Source organism: Phyllobates terribilis, unplaced genomic scaffold (assembly GCF_046119375.1).
Source record: "Phyllobates terribilis strain yellow unplaced genomic scaffold, ASM4611937v1 Scaffold_1__5_contigs__length_1240528914, whole genome shotgun sequence".
Classification (NCBI taxonomy): domain Eukaryota; kingdom Metazoa; phylum Chordata; class Amphibia; order Anura; family Dendrobatidae; genus Phyllobates; species Phyllobates terribilis.
In genome coordinates, this window is record NW_027362761.1 from 883,200,130 (window position 1) to 883,218,554 (window position 18,425).

The 18,425-nt window shown below is 42.3% G+C and overlaps 1 protein-coding gene across 3 annotated transcripts in view; it reads right to left on the bottom strand.

Annotated features, from left to right (window-relative positions):
• Nucleotides 1-1,915: 1,915 nt before the first annotated feature.
• Nucleotides 1,916-18,425, bottom strand: part of LOC141154236 (bifunctional heparan sulfate N-deacetylase/N-sulfotransferase 3-like) — an 875,193-nt gene continuing 858,683 nt past the window's right edge. The window contains exon 14 of one of the 3 annotated variants that reach the window (XM_073639857.1): nucleotides 1,916-3,548. In XM_073639857.1, the coding sequence (XP_073495958.1) occupies nucleotides 3,429-3,548 (120 nt within the window). In that variant the 3' untranslated portion in view covers nucleotides 1,916-3,428. Of the gene's footprint in view, nucleotides 3,554-18,425 lie in introns of all 3 variants that reach the window. The other 2 variants (XM_073639847.1, XM_073639839.1) reach the window with 2 other exon arrangements.

Here is an 18,425-nt window from a genome sequence, read left to right on the forward strand (position 1 = left end):
CGGTGCGATTACAGAGATACCAGATTTATATCGGGTTTTTATGACTGACAGCTGTCACACACTAAAATACGCTTTTTTTTGCAAAATCTAGTTTTTGCATCACCATATTTTGAGAGCTATAATTTTTCCATATTTCGGCCGATAGAGTCATGTGACAGCTTGTTTTTTGCGGGACGAGTTGACATTTTTATTGGAACCATTTTTGGGTACGTGACATTTTTTGATCGCTTTCTATTCCGTTTTTTGGGAGGTAAAGTTAACAAAAACAAACACTTCAGGAATTGTTTTTTGAGTTTTTTTTTATGCCGTTCTGCGTGTGGTAAAAGTGATCAGGCAGCGTTATTCTTCGGGTCAGTACGTTTACAGCGATACTACACTTACTGTATTTTTTTTATGTTTTGGCGCTTTTACACAATAAAACAATTTTATAGAAAAAAAAATATTTTTTTTGCATTGCTTTATTCTGAGCGCTATAACTTTTTTATTTTTCGGCTGATGGAGCTGTATGGCGGCTTTTTTTTGCGGAACAAGATGAAGTTTTCAGTGGTACCATTTTTATTTCTATTCTGCTTTTTGATCGCATTTTTTTCCACTTTTTGTTTGGCGATATGATGAAAAAGCATATTTTTTTGCTCCGTTTTTTATTTATTTTTATTACGGTGTGCACAGAAGGAGTTAATTAGTGTGAAAGTTTTATAGCTCGTGTTGTTTCGGACGCGGCGATACCAAATATGTGTACTTTTTTTGGTTTTGTAATAATATACGGATTTATTGGTTTAATATTTTATTTATTTATTTTTATTTATTTTGTGATTTTTTTTTTAATAGTTTAAAAACTTTTTTTTTACTTTTTTTTACAATTTTACTTAGTCCCTGTATGGGACATTAATTTTTATTTTTCTGATCACTGATCTCATGTAATGTAATAGACATATATTACATTACATGAGATCTTCACTGACTGTTTCAGTCTCCTGTCTGGAATCAGCAACATACAGGCTGAAGCCAGACAGGAAGGACACCATATATGGCAGAGCTGGAGGCGGTCATGTGACCTCCAGCTGCCATAGCAACCCCAGGTCCTCAAACGAAACGGAGGTCTTCGGAGGTAAGTAAGACGACCCCCTCTCTTCCTGCTGTCTCCTATATGCCGCGATCACTATAGATCACAGCATATAGAAGACAGCAAAGGGTTAACATCACTGGGACCTGATCTAATCAGGTCCCGATGATGTACCCTGTCAGAGCTAACGCTCTGCACCGGAATCGCAGTGCTTGCAGGACCCTGGGGGTCCTGAGCACTGCGAGACCACCCACCATTTTTAAACGTCGGCGCTGCACAGAGCCCAGGCAGCGCCGACGTTTATGTACAGTGGGCGGTCAGGAACCGGTTAATTATGTTACTCTGTAATGTCTTTACTGTCCGTAAATGTCTCTGTTAATTGTAAAGTGTTACGGAATATGTTGGCGCTATAGAAATAAAATTATTATTTATTCTAGGTACGAGTGCTATCCTGAAAAATTGGAATAGCACTTGTGCGTGAAAAACTGACATGTGAATGATCCTGTAATGTAATCTATGGATAGCTATTTATTTGAATGGCTGCCAGAAAAGCTTCCAATCCATACAGAGTAAAATGACTATGAACAAAGGACAGGTTGTCTAATTTGGAAATTTTCAGATACCTTTTCGTATTAGAAGAACGACTCAATTATTTAAAGGAGAACAGTTTAATTTCTGTGCATCAGGGGAACTGATCACAAACCCCCACCTCCTTCCATCCACAGTCTCTACAGGAAGTTGCTTGGGGGTGATCAACCTTTTGTCAGGGGACCCTACTAAAAAACAAAAATGTTCTTAAGCAGACAACTCTGTTTAATAAATGACCAGTGCACCATAGAAACATAGAAGAGATACAAAGGTGAGATATATTTTTTAAACCCTTGTCAGTATCATAATTAAAGATTTTTTTTTATTTACGTGTAAATAAAGAACGCTGAGCCAATTCTCAGGGAGTTAAGGAAGATGGGTTTAATTTCAAGAGTATCTAGTGTGCAAATATGATACAAAACAATTTCTATGACTGCATAATAATGGATAGAAATCACTTGTCTCAAAACAACTTGTACATTTTAATGATACATAAGAACGGTCACTTTCTTGGGTCATCCTGCTAAGTAATTTCTTTAAAAGGCTTAAAATGGCATAATATAGTAAAAAGTCACACACACCTGCCATTCTCACCCCAGTCTCTGTATTTTATGCTCCAGCAGTGACGTGATCACACTGTAAGCAATTACTGGTAGCAGCCAGTAACCACTATGGCCAGTGATTAGTTGCAGTGGTCACCTTTTTGGGAAAGCAAATGGTCAGCTAAGTATGATTTTTTTATTATATATTATCATTTTAAGCTGTTCACATTTTTGTTTACTTAACTGTATAACCCTGTTAAATTGTTTACAAAAATTGTATTGTCTTGCATAATACTGGCAGTAGAAACACTTCAAGGGGTTGTCCACATTTGGGGACTTTTTTTTCCTTTTATTAAATGGATGTATTTTTGGCTAGAAAAACATTTTTGTAACTTGTTTTCATTAAAATTGTATCTATAGCTTTAGTACTATCTATTGCAGGCTGCAGAATGGACTAACTGAGAACCTGTCAGTGAGCTCATCCTGACAGTAACTCTTATCTGTTTTTTTTATTAGCTTCTATCAGCTGACTTATGACTAGTGTTGAGCGAATTTGTTCGGCATTTCAAATTCGTGCTCGTGTTCGGGGTTCCGGCTTGTTCGCGGCAAAAAATCGGCTCCGCCCACGAACATCCCTGATTTGCGTGGCAAATGAGGGGTGTTCATGGGCAGAGAATTCTCTGATAAGATACATTACAAAGTTTATTATTTCCATGTGTAACATTGATTTATGAAATAAAAATTAAAGTGACGGTTACTCTTTAAGTAGGAAAAAAAAATTGTCCACAGAGGTGGACAACCCCTTTAATGAAATATCCAGTTTGGTATAACAAATAAAGTAGCAGCATTCAACATGCTTGATTAATGTACCCATAGTATCAGCATGTATCATATAGAAAAACATGTTAATCATCAATATGTCACATAGGTTTTCATTAACATAAAAAAATATTTATTGTAAAATTAGATGATCAAATGTCTTATTCACTTTTTAAATGATTTGATATTACCACCAATATTGTATTCCAACATTCTCCATCGACCAGTCATTATCCATGACAGACCTCACGCTGGGCGAGGATGAAGGCTATCACCTGCCATTGTCCTCCACAAGAGTGTGATGGAATCCACATGCCAGCATATGGAGAACAGGGATTGTCTGGTATTCCTCCCATCGTGTATTTATTACATTGACCACTGTATAAGTGAAGAGATGCTGAAAGCTCCACCGGATTCTATGCTATCTGATTTTCTGCAGTTCTTGTCTCAGCCATGAAGGAAGAGGTTGACCAAGTCTGTGTAAAAGTTTTGATAATTCCACGTTGTGATCTTGGTAATAACTTGACAAGAAGGCTCTGCACTGAAAAGAAATTATATATACTTATTAGATATTACCAAATATTCAATAAAAAGGTAGCAAAAACAAGTACAGGTGATTGCTTATTGATCGCACCGATCAGCAGAATAGGGCACTTTTATCCTTGCTAGAATGGAGCAGCAGTGTGCATATGTGATGAAACATCTTCTTGTCTCAATCAGCCAGACATCTAGATTTGTTAAGCCAGGAGAAATACACTATTGAGTTTGTGTTAACTTGTGAATGTATGTGTTTTTCTGTGGCTGGTCAAGAAGTACATAAACCTGAATGTTGACTTGAAGTCTGGAAACAATATTGTTTGTTAATATGCTAATTACATATTATACTAAAGCCAGCTAGATGTTGATTTACCAGGGCCCCCTACTATACCAACTATGTAAATTGATTAATTGATTAAATGCACAAACAATGAGACCTGAGCCCTGTGGAATAATACCCTCCCTAATCTTTGACCTGTGGATGTGTGCTTGAAAAGGACTATTGTAATTTAAGGGACATATGTCTCTGTAGCAGAGAGAATTGAAAGAGAGAATCAAAGATCAGTCAGACTCTTCAGAACATCAGCTTGGTAGCATGGCTTCTACAGAGAGACATGGATTTGGATTCTACATGATTCCAGCCTAAGGGTACATGGCCCTAACTGGAAGGATACAGTTGTGCTCCATTGACCATCAGAGAACCCATGGATACATTTGAGGAGACCAGGTTGGGACGAGGAAGTCACCTTGCCCCATGAATATGTTGTTTGTGGTTTCCAGATGGGATCCTCCGGTCACCTGGAATCCATGGAGACATTCGGAGAAGCCAGATTGGGACCAGCCAGTCATCTGGCCCCATGGAAACTCTCGGAGAGGTCAGGGTGGGATCCTCAGGTCTCCTAGCCTTGTACCTCAATAGACTGTCAGCTTCCTAAGTTTGCCTCTACCTCCTCTCTGTGGGGGGCCCGCCAAACGTGGGGGGGCCACTAGTTGAGGTAGTTGGCCCTGGAAGTCCCAAAGTCGCAGTTGATCTATTCTTGGCGGGCCAGTGGAAGGACGAGACTGTGTAATTTTGCACCATCTTGGGTCTTTGCTGAGACTGTTCTGTCCGCTTTGTGGTTCAATAAAGTATTGCTACACTGCTTTACCCTCACCCTGTGTTGTCTGAGTAGTATTATGCCCACGGAAGACTCCGGGTCTTCACAGCATTCTCAACCACTGCTTCCCTCATTCTTATGGGGTTGCTGAGTGCTACACTTGACTTTTTCCAGCATCTCCATTGAGAATAAATGGTGTAGCGATTGATCATGCACACTGTCACTGCTTTATAATGGGCTTAAAAGAGTTCCATTGGGGATAGAAATTCGATCAGTGCAGGTCCTGGCGGTTGGACCCCTCCGATCAGTAAGTTATCACCAATCCCATGGATTGTTTGCATTGGACTACCCCTTTTAGACTATGCTTCAATGCAAAGCTGGAAATAGCCTGAATTAAAAATACCCTAATATTTTCGGTATGCAGTTTATATGTACACCTGTGTCTACATAGTGTCAGACTACATATACACAATTTCTATGACCCCCTATCTCCAAATATACTGTGAATTTAGAAGTATGGAATGAGTGTTGGCAGTTAAATGACACATGTCATAAGTTAACAATAGATTCTTCATCACGCACATAAGTCAACTGTTGCCTGAATTTTCATTTGGCCACCTGCTATTTCTACTGGTTCTACCATAAACATGCATGATCAGCATGGCTGAGCGTGCATGTTTGCTTCATTTTGGAGACGGGAATAAGCTGCTGCCAGACACATCTTTACCCTAATATCTGACTTTGAAGACTGGGTAGAACTTCACACACAAGAATTTTCCAGCTAATTTCACCTATACTGAACTTTCCTCGTGACATTTCTATCACATATGGCAACATAACCTCAGTCCACTGAGAAATCAAATATTTATCACGCGAAATAGCTTTCAGCAGCATTAATATACAGTACTCAACAAAAGCTACATGAACCTGCACCGAACAAAAAACAAGTGACAGGTTCTCTTTAAAAGGAATCTGTCACTAGGTGTTTTCTACTCCCATCTGAGAGCAGCACAATGTAGCAGCAGAAACCCTGATTCCAGCGCTGTATCAATTACTAAGTTGCTTACTGCAGTTTTGATAAAATCACTGTTTTATCTACCATTTCACTTAATGCTTTACTTTAATAACCCCATCCACATTACTGATTGGCAGCTTGCTGTGTACACTGTGCATAGGCAGAAAGCTGCCAATTAGTGGTGGGGGAGGAGTTACATAGAACTCATGAATGTGGAGGATTACATGGCAGTAGGGTTTACTAGTCTTCTACTGGTAATCTCCTGCTGATAAAAGAGTGATTTTATCAAAACTACAGAAAGCAACCAAGTAAGTGATACATCACTGGAATCAGGGTCTCTGCCCCTGCATCATTCTGCTCTCAGATTACATGGCAAAAACCCGCTGACAGGTTCCCTTTAATGCAAAAAATACATTTACTTACTAGTACGGCAAGAACTGCTGTAGATTTAGAAGTATAATAAATGCAAGAATACATGCAAAAGATGCAGAGTCTGCCAAAAAGTATAACTCTTTGCGTTTTAATCCCAGCCCCCTCATTTCAAAAATCTACATTACTTCTGCAAATTACAGAACCTGGTAAAGAGCACATCACTTTGGATAGCAGCCAGTCATTATTAGCTGGGAGATTTCAGACGTTTTATCTACTTTTCTAGTATAGAGATAGCATCCCCTTTTAATGGGTACACGAGGAGCAGCTCTAATTATTATAATGTGTAAATTAAGCAGATGATTAACTTTAGAAATCAGAATCATAAACCAAAAGCTCAATCATTTCATGCTAAATATCAACGTTTCATTTAATAAAATGGAAACTACCAGTAATGTTAGTAGTGTGCAGGGAGAGCACATATTTTTTTTATTGCAGAACACTTCATTAAAAATTTAGTTGACTCAAATTACCTAAAGGCTTGTGTAAGGCAGGTAATTGTCATGACAGCATTATACATAACACACGGATATAATTATAGAAATGTCTAGATTTTCAACACCCAGGGAGAAAGTAACACGAAACAAGACCATTATTGTAACATCACGCTGCTAAGAAAGTTGTTCTGTTTCTTGCTAATTATGTAAATTATGGTGAAATGTCACCTACTGAATTATTGCTCCACTCGGAAATAGATTGTGCTGCCTACAATAGTTGTACTGGCATAGTACTTCTTTGATGGTTAGCTATATGTTAATAGTTGGGTACCATAAGGGCCCTTTTTTTTTAATCTTTGTGAATGATTTTCAATATTTTCAGATATTACTAACTGTAAACTGTAAGTTAGTACAATATTTCAGAAGGTTACGCCATCCTCATAGACGAGCAATGCTATACTGTAAGAGCAGCAAGTCTTTGGAGCACACTACTGACGCGCCCCCTGGGCCGTGTGTGGGGGAATACCCGGAGCCGGGTCTCTGTGTAATGCTAGGGGTTGTAGTCTCCGTGGCGGCGACCCGGTCCCGTGGCTCAGGGTGGTCAAACCAGTGGCGGATCTGTTTATTTGGTTTTTAATGTTTAAATGTCCGACTACGCCACCCAAGGATTGCGGTCACTGAGAACCGCCGCTGCGGGGCAGACCGCTGAGGCTGATGTTGGGAGCGCAGCAGAGGGTAGTATAACTCCCCATGGGAGGAGTATAGCCTCAGGGCAGCGTGTGTAGATGATGAGGGTTGTGGTGCATGGGCGCAGCAGAAATGACTCAGAGTCCGTGCAGTGCAGTTCAGGGTATTTACTGTTGGTAATGAAGAAGGCCCTGCTGGGAGTACTGGCTAACATTAGAGGCCTGGTCAGTCTGTGAGCGAAAAAGAGTCCCCCTGGCCAGGTGGAGGTGTAGGCCTTCCCGTCTGACTGCACTCTTCCTGGCTACCCTGCTGTAGTCGTGTAGTAGCCCACGTCCCTGAGTGTACCGTGTGGTGCTCACCCGTATGGCTGGTGACTTGGGGCCTTTGGTACCTTCCGCTCCTCGATGGCGGTGCCGGTCCCTTGCGTGTGACTGAGCCTTCGGGCTTTCTATGGCAAGAGGACCCGAAATCCCCTGCCAGGTGGTTTCTGCTGCTGGATGTGGATATCCTCACAGCCTCGGACTCCAGTGTCCGGTTCTCTGCGTCTTCTGCCAGGATGAGCTCTATCAGCTCCAATCCCTGGCCTTCAGCTCCTGTCTCCTACAGAGCTCCTTGCTTGCTGCTCTGCCCCTTCCTCTGGAACTAACTAACTAACCCCGCCCCAGATCCAGTTTATAAAGGGCAGGTTCCTCCCCTCCCTGGACTGGGGCAGGAGGCGTTGCATGCAATAGTGCTCCTGACCAGAAAAACCCATGCTCGCTCTCAGACATGGTATTTCTACCACTGTGGCAACCAGACCCCCGGGGTGCCACACTACCACACAATGTCAGGATGGTGGAATTGTTGAAAAAGTTTCAGAAGGACTTGGTTGTCCTTATGGAAAGATACAATGCCACATATTACATAAATCAGATTTCTGAAGCTGGGACCTCAACCCAGAGATTCATTCTGATGGCCTTAGTTGAAGTTGGAAAGTAATTTTTACACATAATGTAAAGCAATTGACATCCACGTCTTAGGGTTTTGGCCTCCTCTGGACCAACGCTGTGGCAGCATAGATTGGATGTTTTTCTTTTCTCAATCCTCATGCAAATTGGGTATCTGGAGGCTAAATGATCATCTAGTCAACAGCTATCACCATACACCAGACTTCCCCATACACAGGAATGCTTGGCTCAGCTGAACATTCCTGGGTTACCAATGAAAGAGCCGCTGCCCTACTCCTCTGGAGGCATCTTTTTCTGAAGGAGAACAAAAGGATCAGTCATTGAAATTCTACATGCAGATCATTCCCTCCCCTGATATTACGCGTTGATACATTAGATCAGGGATGCACAACTCCAGTCCTCAAGGGTCACCAACAGGTCATGTTTTCAGGATTTCCTTAGCATTGCACAAAGTGTTGTAATTATCACATGGAAGATGATTAAATTATCACCTGTGCAATACTAAGAAAATCCTGAAAACATGCACTATTGGTGGCTACCCTTGAGGATTGGAATTGTGCACCTCTGCATTAGACTGTCTGCTGATCCTTTCGATATTGATGGGTTCAGAAAACTTTAGTCTATAGTGTATGAGGGCCTTTATGATAGAATGTCACCTGTTGAATTTTTGTACTTCTTTAAAGGTTTACCATATTTTTCGGACTATAAGACGCACTTTTTTCCTCCAAAATTTGCATCTTATATTCTGAATGTGGCTGTGGATGATGGAGGGTGTGAGGAGAGTGGCAGCAGCGGAGGAGCGGGGCACAGGAGGCAGGAGCCGCCTGCTGCTGCTAACACTGTGCCCGCTGCTAAAGAAAATGAATTTTCACTGCTCCCCACTCCCATGGGCATGTGTGAGCACTGAATATTCATTCTCCTTAATGGCACGCACAGTGTCAGCAGCAGCCGCCGGCTTACTGCAGCGATCACGTGAGACGGCTATTAAAGAGCATGAATATTCACTACTCCCAATTTCCATGGGCGTGGGGAGTAGTGAATATTCATTCTCTTTAGTAGCTCCAGCTGACACTGTGCACGCTATTAAGGAGAACGAATAGTCACTACTCCCCACATCCATAGTCCGGGTGTGGGGAGCAGTGACTATTCCGGCAGCTGATCTCAGCATCTGAGGGCGCATGGCAGTGGCGTCATGCACTGCTCACATGCTGAGATCAGCTGCTGCAGCAGAACAGGACACAGCGCTGGACCAGAGGGAAGGAAGGTGAGTAAAAACATTTATTTTTTTGTGTGCATGGGGATGGGGGTGCCATGCATACTAGGATAGGGGTGCCATGCATATCAGGATGGGGGTGCCATGCATAACAGGATGGGGGTGCCATGCACACCAGGATGAGGATGGGGGTGCCATGCATACCAGGATGGGGGTGCCATGTATACCAGGATGGGGATGCCATGCATACCAGGATGGGAGTGCCATGCATACCAGGAGGGGGGTGCCATGCATACCAGGATAAGGGTGCCATGCATACTAGGATGAGGGTGCCATGCATGCCAGGATGATGGTGCCATGCATACTATGATGGGGGTGCCATGCATACAAGGATGGAGATGGAGGTGCCATGCATACCAGGATGGGGATGGGGGTGCTATGCATACGAGGATGAGGTGGCTATGCATGCCAGCATGGGGATGGGGGCGCCATGCATATCAGGATGGGGGGACCATGTATACCAGAATGGGGGCCATGTATAACAGGAAGGGGGGCCATATATACCAGGATGGGGGCATATATATACCAGGATGGGGAATATATATACAGAATTGGGGGACATTACCCCTATAACAGTGTCAGCGGCAGACCCCCTCCCCCGTAATAGTGCATCATGACCACATTTGCATACCAGGAGGGGGGTGCCATGCATACCAGGATAAGGGTGCCATGCATACTAGGATGAGGGTGCCATGCATGCCAGGATGATGGTGTCATGCATACTATGATGGGGGTGCCATGCATACAAGGATGGAGATGGGGGTGCCATGCATACCAGGATGAGGATGGGGGTGCCATGCATACCAGGATGAGGCGGCTATGCATACCAGGATGGGGATGGGGGTGCCATGCATACCAGGATGGGGGGACCATGTATACCAGAATGGGGGCCATGTATAACAGGAAGTGGGCCATATATACCAGGATGGGGGCATATATATACCAGGATGGGGAATATATATATAGAATTGGGGGACATTACCCCTATAGCAGTGTCAGCAGCAGACCCCCTCCCTCGTAACAGTGCATCATGACCACATATTTTGCTTTAATATTTTTTTCCATTGTTCTCCTCTAAAGCCTAGGTGCTACTTATAGTCCGAAAAATACGGTACCTTTTTGATAACAATTTACACACAGCTTTAAAACATTTCTCCATAGGGCCATATTATGAACCGGCTGGTCAAATTTTGGCCAGTTCTTCTGCAAAAAGAGGCCCTAGAGGAGGCCCTACTCAGACAATTGTTAAATAGATATAAATGCTCTAGCAAAAAGTTACAGCTACTGAAAAAATTCTGAATTTACAGATGGCATTACCGGCCAGCAGATAAAAAATTAAATGATTTTGAACATTTTATCAGAAGATCTCCTGTGAAAACTAAGAGAACTAAGGTTACAGGATTGAAAAAAAGGTTTCCTATACCATTAACTTGAATGAGGTTGAGGTGAACACAAGCCAGGAACACTGTTATCACTCTTTCTGGGAAAAAGCAAGATCTTTCTTTCTAATTTTAAAGCCTCTTTATTATTTCTATGGTACATTGGATTATCAGCAGTTTATGGGTCATAGAATTAACAATTATTCCTAACAATTTTAAGGATAATCATTTTAAGGGTTGTGCAGGGACTTCTTTCACTTTTATGATTTGTCAATTAGAATAGCCTTATGGAACTTATGACTGGTTCTCAAAATATACAGTAAATGCACAAGAATTGACAGAATAAGAAAACTGAATATTTACTGAAAGTCTTTTGTTTAGTCTTGTCATACTTTCTTTGGCAGCCAGAAGCCACAACTGGGTAAAAAATTTATTTTTCTCAGTTTGTTATTCAGAAAGTAACAGGCTTTGTTCACACTAGCAATTTGGGGTTTGATTATGATTTATTTAAAGCTTTAAAGTATCTTTGATGACAAAAATGCAGTAGTCTACAGTGTCTTTCTTGATCTCTAAAAAGCGAATGTTCGACAGTTTGACAAATTACTACTAAAACATTTTCTAGTCATTTTTATCATTAAATGTAAATAGGACCTTTCACCAGTTTTAGCATGTTAAACTGGCCAAATCATTGGATAGTGGCTGCAGAGCGGAATCAAATGTATTCTCTATCTTTTTATTTCTCATCTTCGATGCGGAGATATTATCTTAATTTAAATTCTTATTTTCAGCCAAGGGGCTGTTTTTACTGATTCGTCTCTGGGGGCAATTTTTCCGATGACGTTGAGCAATCATAAGCAGGCAGTGTCATGCAGGAGAAAAAAAAAGAACATGGCCTCAGACATGGTCGGACCCATTTTTCTCTATATGAGAAATTAAATGACACACAGCCCTACTAACCTCACTGTTCTGACTGCTGGAATCTGCTGTGATTATACATGGGGGAGTTGTCTGTCGTTGCAAAAAACTTTTTCAGCTCTCCTCTCATGGCATTGTCAGCTCTGCTCTACTCTCCCTTTTCAAACACTGACAATGCTGTGGGATGAGAGCTGCAAATGCAGAGATGTTTGTAATGACATGCTGCTCTACTTTTAATCATAGTAGGTGCTGGCTGTGAGATCAGTGAGGAGAGCAGGGCTGTGCGTCATTACAAGTCCCACATAGAGAAAGCGGAGTCTGACCATCTCTGGGGCATGATCTTTTTTTTCCCTGCATGACGCCTGCTGTTTTTGATTGGTCAATATCATGCAAAGGGAAAATACATGATCCTAAAGATGAATCTCTGCTAACACTCCATTTGGTTGCAGGGGAGAGTAGAATAAAAACTTTACAAGCTAGTATCTGTGCAACACAACAGAGATGAGAAATTATAACATAAAAAGTAAATTCAGCTATTCAGCTCTGTAGATACTTCATGATGTGCCCATCTTAACGTTCTAAAATTGGTGAAAGGTCCTCTTCAAAAGAAACCTGTACACAGATGCATTCTGCCCTATACATAAATTAGGGGACAAAAAGACAAAGAAATTCTGTTATTTCATTAATCCCAACAAACCCCCAGAAGAAGCTTTAATTTGTAGGCCAAAACCCTTGGCTACATATTCAGTGACTGCCACAAGGTGGACTGCTCCATGAATTTGTTTTTAAGCACTGTTTTAACTACTTTTGTAAGTATAATGAATCCCTTTTCACTGCTTATCCACTCTTGAGGGTCTACACAGTATTCCATTTTATCAGTTTATGTAACTTGTCACCTGGGTTTATCGACTGAATCGTGACCTTTACATGGATACCTGCTGTTTTACTTTGGATTTTATACTGAACAGATTACTTGGAAACCAATGACTGTTCACATTATCCTTTATCTGTATTAGGTGGTGAGCGCTCTCCCATTTCTGCCCAATGTTGTAGCATAGTGTATTTTTTTGCTATAAGGGGAGACCTGACTATCAAACTGAGTAGGAATGGAAGTCACCCAAAAGACACTTATCACCATGTCTATCTATCTTTATAAAAGTTTTTTCTCTAAAACTTTGCAGTGTTTCAGGTTAAAATATAGTTCTCTCTGGAAAGAGGGAATCGGCCAGTTTTTACCTTTCCCACTTAATGCAGCATGAATTTGAAGACAAGTTCCTTTTACAATATAGACACAGCCAGCCTGCAACATTTAATGTGGCGTCCCTGAGGGTTCGACCGCCACAGGGATGCTGCACTTCTCTAATGGAGTGTAGTGTTCCTCCTCTGAGGTAAGAACAGTGCGATGGTCAGGACCCTTCCTTCACATCCAACACCACACTTCTCCCACCAGAGGGGGCTAGAATGCACTAGGTGCTGCCCTCCTGGTTACCGAGAGACTGGGGAACCAAGAGTTAGGGGAACGATTTAGTGGGTGAGGGTGGAGGACTCACATTTTAGTGACACTTTAAATTTCATATTTAATACACTGCCATCTTGGTTCATGGTCTTTTGTACTGTGATCTCCCCCCCTGAGCATGGATCCTGTGTGGGCCTGCAGAGGATGGAGACACGGCCCTCGTACCTTAGCCTTGGGTCGAGGGGCAGGCTGCAGATGATGAATGTCTCAGCCCGGTCAAGGACCATGACCAAGAAGGCCCGGAGCTCAGGAGTGTAGCTCCATAGCAAATGGATCCCAGGGAGGATGCAGACGGAGCGGTATACGCCACCTGTCCTCGCCACCTGATATACTCAGAGGTAGTCCAGCTGCAAGAGGGGTACCGGCCCCCGACACCTGACCTTGCTACTTCACGTCCTGGTCGGGATCCCACCGGGTAACGGAAGGAGCGGAGCTGCCACCCGTACCCTTTTTCTGAGAGGAGTTCAGAGGGAGACCTGGCCTATCTACACACACAGACAGGAAAGGACCCGGTCTGAAGTCTAGGAACACTCTGGTGCAGGGTCCCGATTTAACACTGGACTTACTCAGAGGTTGTCGGACCCCCTTCGTCTATGGTGACCGCAGAACCCCGTGAGGAGCAGGGAGTCGCCTTCCTACTGCCATCTCTTTCATGAGTAAAGCCTTGGAAGTTCACCCCTATGGCCTCCGGACTCTTTATTCTGCACTACACCGCACTACGCAGTACCAGACCTCATGGACTACTACCCTCTCCGTCCTGTACCTCTGCCCTGAGGCCCTGCTCCGCCTGTGGGGAGTAGTAACAACGTCGGCTGCTATAACACCATGCCTCAGCAGACTGCAGCAGTGCTGGTGGCCTTCACCAGGTGCCACAGGTGGCGTAGTCGTAATCAGCCACTCAACCCGGATAAGCCCATACCATCCTTTTTAATGTGACGGCCCTGGGCACGGAGCGGGTCCGGGCCACGGCTGCACCCCAACTCTCCATCACAGGACCCGACTCCGAGTCCCCCATCTCCCAGGGTAAGGGGCTTGCAGAAGGCTTTGAGGCGTCACATTTAACTACAAATGATAATTATAGTTTTAAAAGTCTGAACAATCAATTTTAGCCAAAACTTAGTAATAATTGTATTTATTACATGTACACTATATTTCTTACTTTTGCTATTTTAAATGTAAGATAGCAATTAGAACTGCAAAGAATAAGAGTAGGATCAAAAACGTACAGTAAGTAGAAACTTTGTTGTACGACTAAAAATATAGGTTTTGCAATCTTCAAGCTCACTTTGTGTGTCTGACAACTCTTCTGAACATCTCAGGTATTGATCAATCTGTATCTTTTTAAATTAACACCTATAAGACTGTACCTTCCAAGCTGGCTCATATAATCTAGGACAGTGTGGCCTGCTTCTATGTCAGACTTATGTGCTTCTAGTGTGTATTTGTGTAAGCAATCCTTAGTGATTTCTGGGTGTTAATGGCTGCTACCATCACTTAAAAAAAGATATACAAGGTGAAAATGCAACAGAAAGTTTTCATTTCTAGTGTTAAGTATACAGCTGATGGTTCTTATGGAGAAACATACAATATGCACCTTTCAGTGTAAGCACCCTTCAGGCAAACACTTTCAAACATTTCTCTTTGGTGATATATATCACCCCTCAGTAATAGATCCAGGGAAAAGACATATTTTCTTTTGTACAAAGACTTTACTTAAAGTATTTTTAAAGTTATTATTAAAGGGAATCTGTCACCCCCTGGGAGATATTAGACCTCTACTATGGGCATACAGGATATAGAAAAGTAAATCTATACATACCTGTATGGCCCATAGTAGAGGTTTGATAGCAGAGAAAAGTGTTTTTATAAACTCTGTTTTCCATATATGAAGATAGGACGAGGACCGCATGGGTGACAGTGGGGAGTGGAGTGGTTGGATAAGTAAAGTATTTTTGTCTCCTTTTGATTGCCCTTCATGGTTACTTGGTAGTTGGCACATTCCAGGTTATTCCTGTCCTCATTTGAAAGGTTTGAAAAGGTGGTGAAGATTCGGAACACCCTCTCTGAAGACTCCTGAATGTGTATTTTATGTGACCTGTTGTTTTATATGCTTTTTATCCTTATGAAGGCTGCAGTTTTCCTGTGTACAGAGGTGGAGAGGTTAACTGTAGGGTCAGCTCATGGTTTCAGAGAAGTAAATAGGCAATGGGAGCTTAGTTCCTGGTTTTAGGGGGGAGTTCGAGTTCAGCTAGAGGGAAAGGAAGACTGCTCTCAGCATTGTGAGCTGTATTGGGTGTGTGTGCAGAGAAGAGCGAGCTCAAGAGAAAGTAGTAAGATCCTGGATTATCCCGCAACAGAGACAGCAGTTTTCTCTTTAGAGCAGGCAAGTTGGGGCATCTACAGACAGAGACTTTGGTATTAGCCAGACGTAGAGATCATGGTGGTCATAGCAAAGCACATAGACCCATATGGCCCTGTACTGGGAAGATGGAGGTCCTCAACTTAACCTGTTGTTCTGCAGTAAAGTTCCTAACAAGTTATGAGCCGCCGTCCGTATACAAAATGTTTGTGCCTCTGTCATATAATACAGATGAAGAGTTGAAGTGTTCTACCTACTACCTGCTGTACAGAGTTCCAAGACAAAGTAAACAAGAGTTTATTTTATTCATAATGCCTGGCTCATTCTTCATGACAACATAGGGTCCCCACTTGCTCCGTAACATGGCAGTATTCAGTCTGAGAGCGACAGTGATTCAAATGTACACATGTGCACACACCCAGGGACCCCTTTATAGAGTGTTTATGGACCCAGAAATAACAATCGGCCAACCTTGTCCATTACAGGGTAATGAGGGCCTAAAAATGGATGTGGTGCCCGCAAACAAGAGAGTGGAAAATGTGTAGTTATTAGCTTTACAGGTATTTCAAAGCCAAAGTTGCTTTTTTTCTCCAGTTTTTCTATATCTGATTAATAAAAGACCCCTTCTATGAAGTCCATATATCATTTTAAGTTAGGAGTTGTCGAAATAGGATGAAGCAAATGTATCTATTTAATGTCAGGAAAAATAGAAACGCAGGATTCCATCAGAAAATAGCTTTAAAGGGTGTCTGTCAGCCAAGCTGACATTATGGACTAAGCAGAAAGCCTTGTAGAGGATGTAGCTATGCTCGTCACAGTGTACCCCGGAAAAAGGCAGAGTAAGGAGAGTTGCTGCTGAGTCAGGGAGAGATTTGCTTGTTTATAGTTTGTACAGGTATTCCACAGCATATATATATATATATATATATATATATATATATATATCTATCTATCTGAACTAACAGTCCTTCTGAGGACTAATCCAGCTGCATATAATCAGTGCTAGGCAGGCAGGCCGTGTATGTGGCAGACTGCAGTGCATATAGTGCAAGAGGGTCCATTGAACGTCCTGTCTGCTGCTGCTGTAATAATTACAGATATATGTAGACATAGCCCCAGATATCAGGGGCCAGTGCAAATTTTCTTTTATCTTAATCCTGGTTGTTTGCTTAAAAAGCAATCCAGAGTACACAATTTTTCTCTTCCATTTCCTTGTTAGCACTGCAGAATACAGCCAGATCTGTTCCATATTACAGAGATAAAAATCCAGAAATTTGAACTGAACGTGGAAAATATTGGCCTATTTTTCCATTCTGTTGCAGTGTATCAGTCAAGTTATTCACACTAGGTCTCTGTGTAGAATAATATTAGTAAATTTACAGGCCTGCTATTTAAAACCGTGGTTCTCTGTCAGACATATCACCTATAAGAGTGTTCCAAAATCAGCCATTTCTTCCATTTTCATTTAGCTGCAGTGTGTTGGTCAAGCTATTCACACTAGGTCTCTAGACGGTACTACCTGCACAACTGTCATACTGTCTGTTCAGCGTGGATGGCCTGAGGACAGGGAGGAGGAGGAGGAAGAGGAGGAGGATGAGGAGGAGAGCATGGTCTGTCGTCCTCTTGGTGTGGACACGGAAGTCTTGCCTCTTACAGTCTAGCACACATGGCTGAGTTTATGTTACGCTGCCTTTCCTGTGACCTTGTGTTGTCCAAATTTTGGGTGACAGTCATTATTGGTTGGTGATACTTCTAGACCCACGCTACAAGGAGAACTTTCTGATGCTTATTCCCGCGCAGGATAGGCCTAATAAAATGGGCCAGTATGAGAAGGCCCTTGTTGCGGAATTATTTAAAAAATTCCCATCAGAAAACGCTGGCAGCAGAAGTCACAGTTCGCTGGACAACCAAGGAGTACAGGTGAGAGAGACACAAATGCAATCCAGCAGAGGCAGGGGAACACTGTCAAAGTTCTGGGACTGTTTTCTCAGACCCTCCCATCACACAGCCCCTGAGACACGGGGTACTCTCACAAGGAGGGAAAAGTTTCGGAAGATGGTGAGGGAGTACCTTGCTGACTGTACCAACGTCCTCTGTGATTCCTCTGTGCCTTATAATTATTGCGGATCCAAGCTGGACACGTGGCTTGAGCTGGCTCTCTACCCCTTGGAGGTCCTGGCCTGCCCTGTCACTAGCGTTTTGTCAGGACAGATTTTTAGTGCCGCCGGTGGAATTATAACCAATAGGCTGAAAATGCTGACTGGCTGACTCTTATAATAATGAACAAGGGCTGGATTTGGCCAGACTTCTCAACACCACCGAATGATAGCAGCGTAACATAAACTCGAATACAGTGTTTTTTTTTTTCCAAAATCATTTTTATTAGAGTTTGTCAATGGTACAAAATAGCAAAATAACAAAATAACATCATAAGAGCACAAAATAAGAGCACAAAATCAAAATCAAACATAAGCCCCCAATATAGATACATCCACAAAATGCAGTACATCAATCAATCATGTATATCAGATGAATCTAGTAGTGTCCTGAAAGATATCGAATGAAAGTTCCTCCGCTATCACCACAGGCAATAGAACCACTTCTATATCTTTAAGATCCCCAGAGTACCATTCAAGTCTTCTAGAAGATATCAGTTGGAATTTTTAAATGGGAGGACCGTATGAACCAACTCGTCCGGGGTCAGATGAAAAATTATGAAGGCTCTCCATGTATTAAAAAAATTCTCTGTCAAGATATCCTTGTTTCTCTCGGCTTCCATCCTCTCAGTCAACATGATGTCTTTCAGCATTGTTACTAAGTCT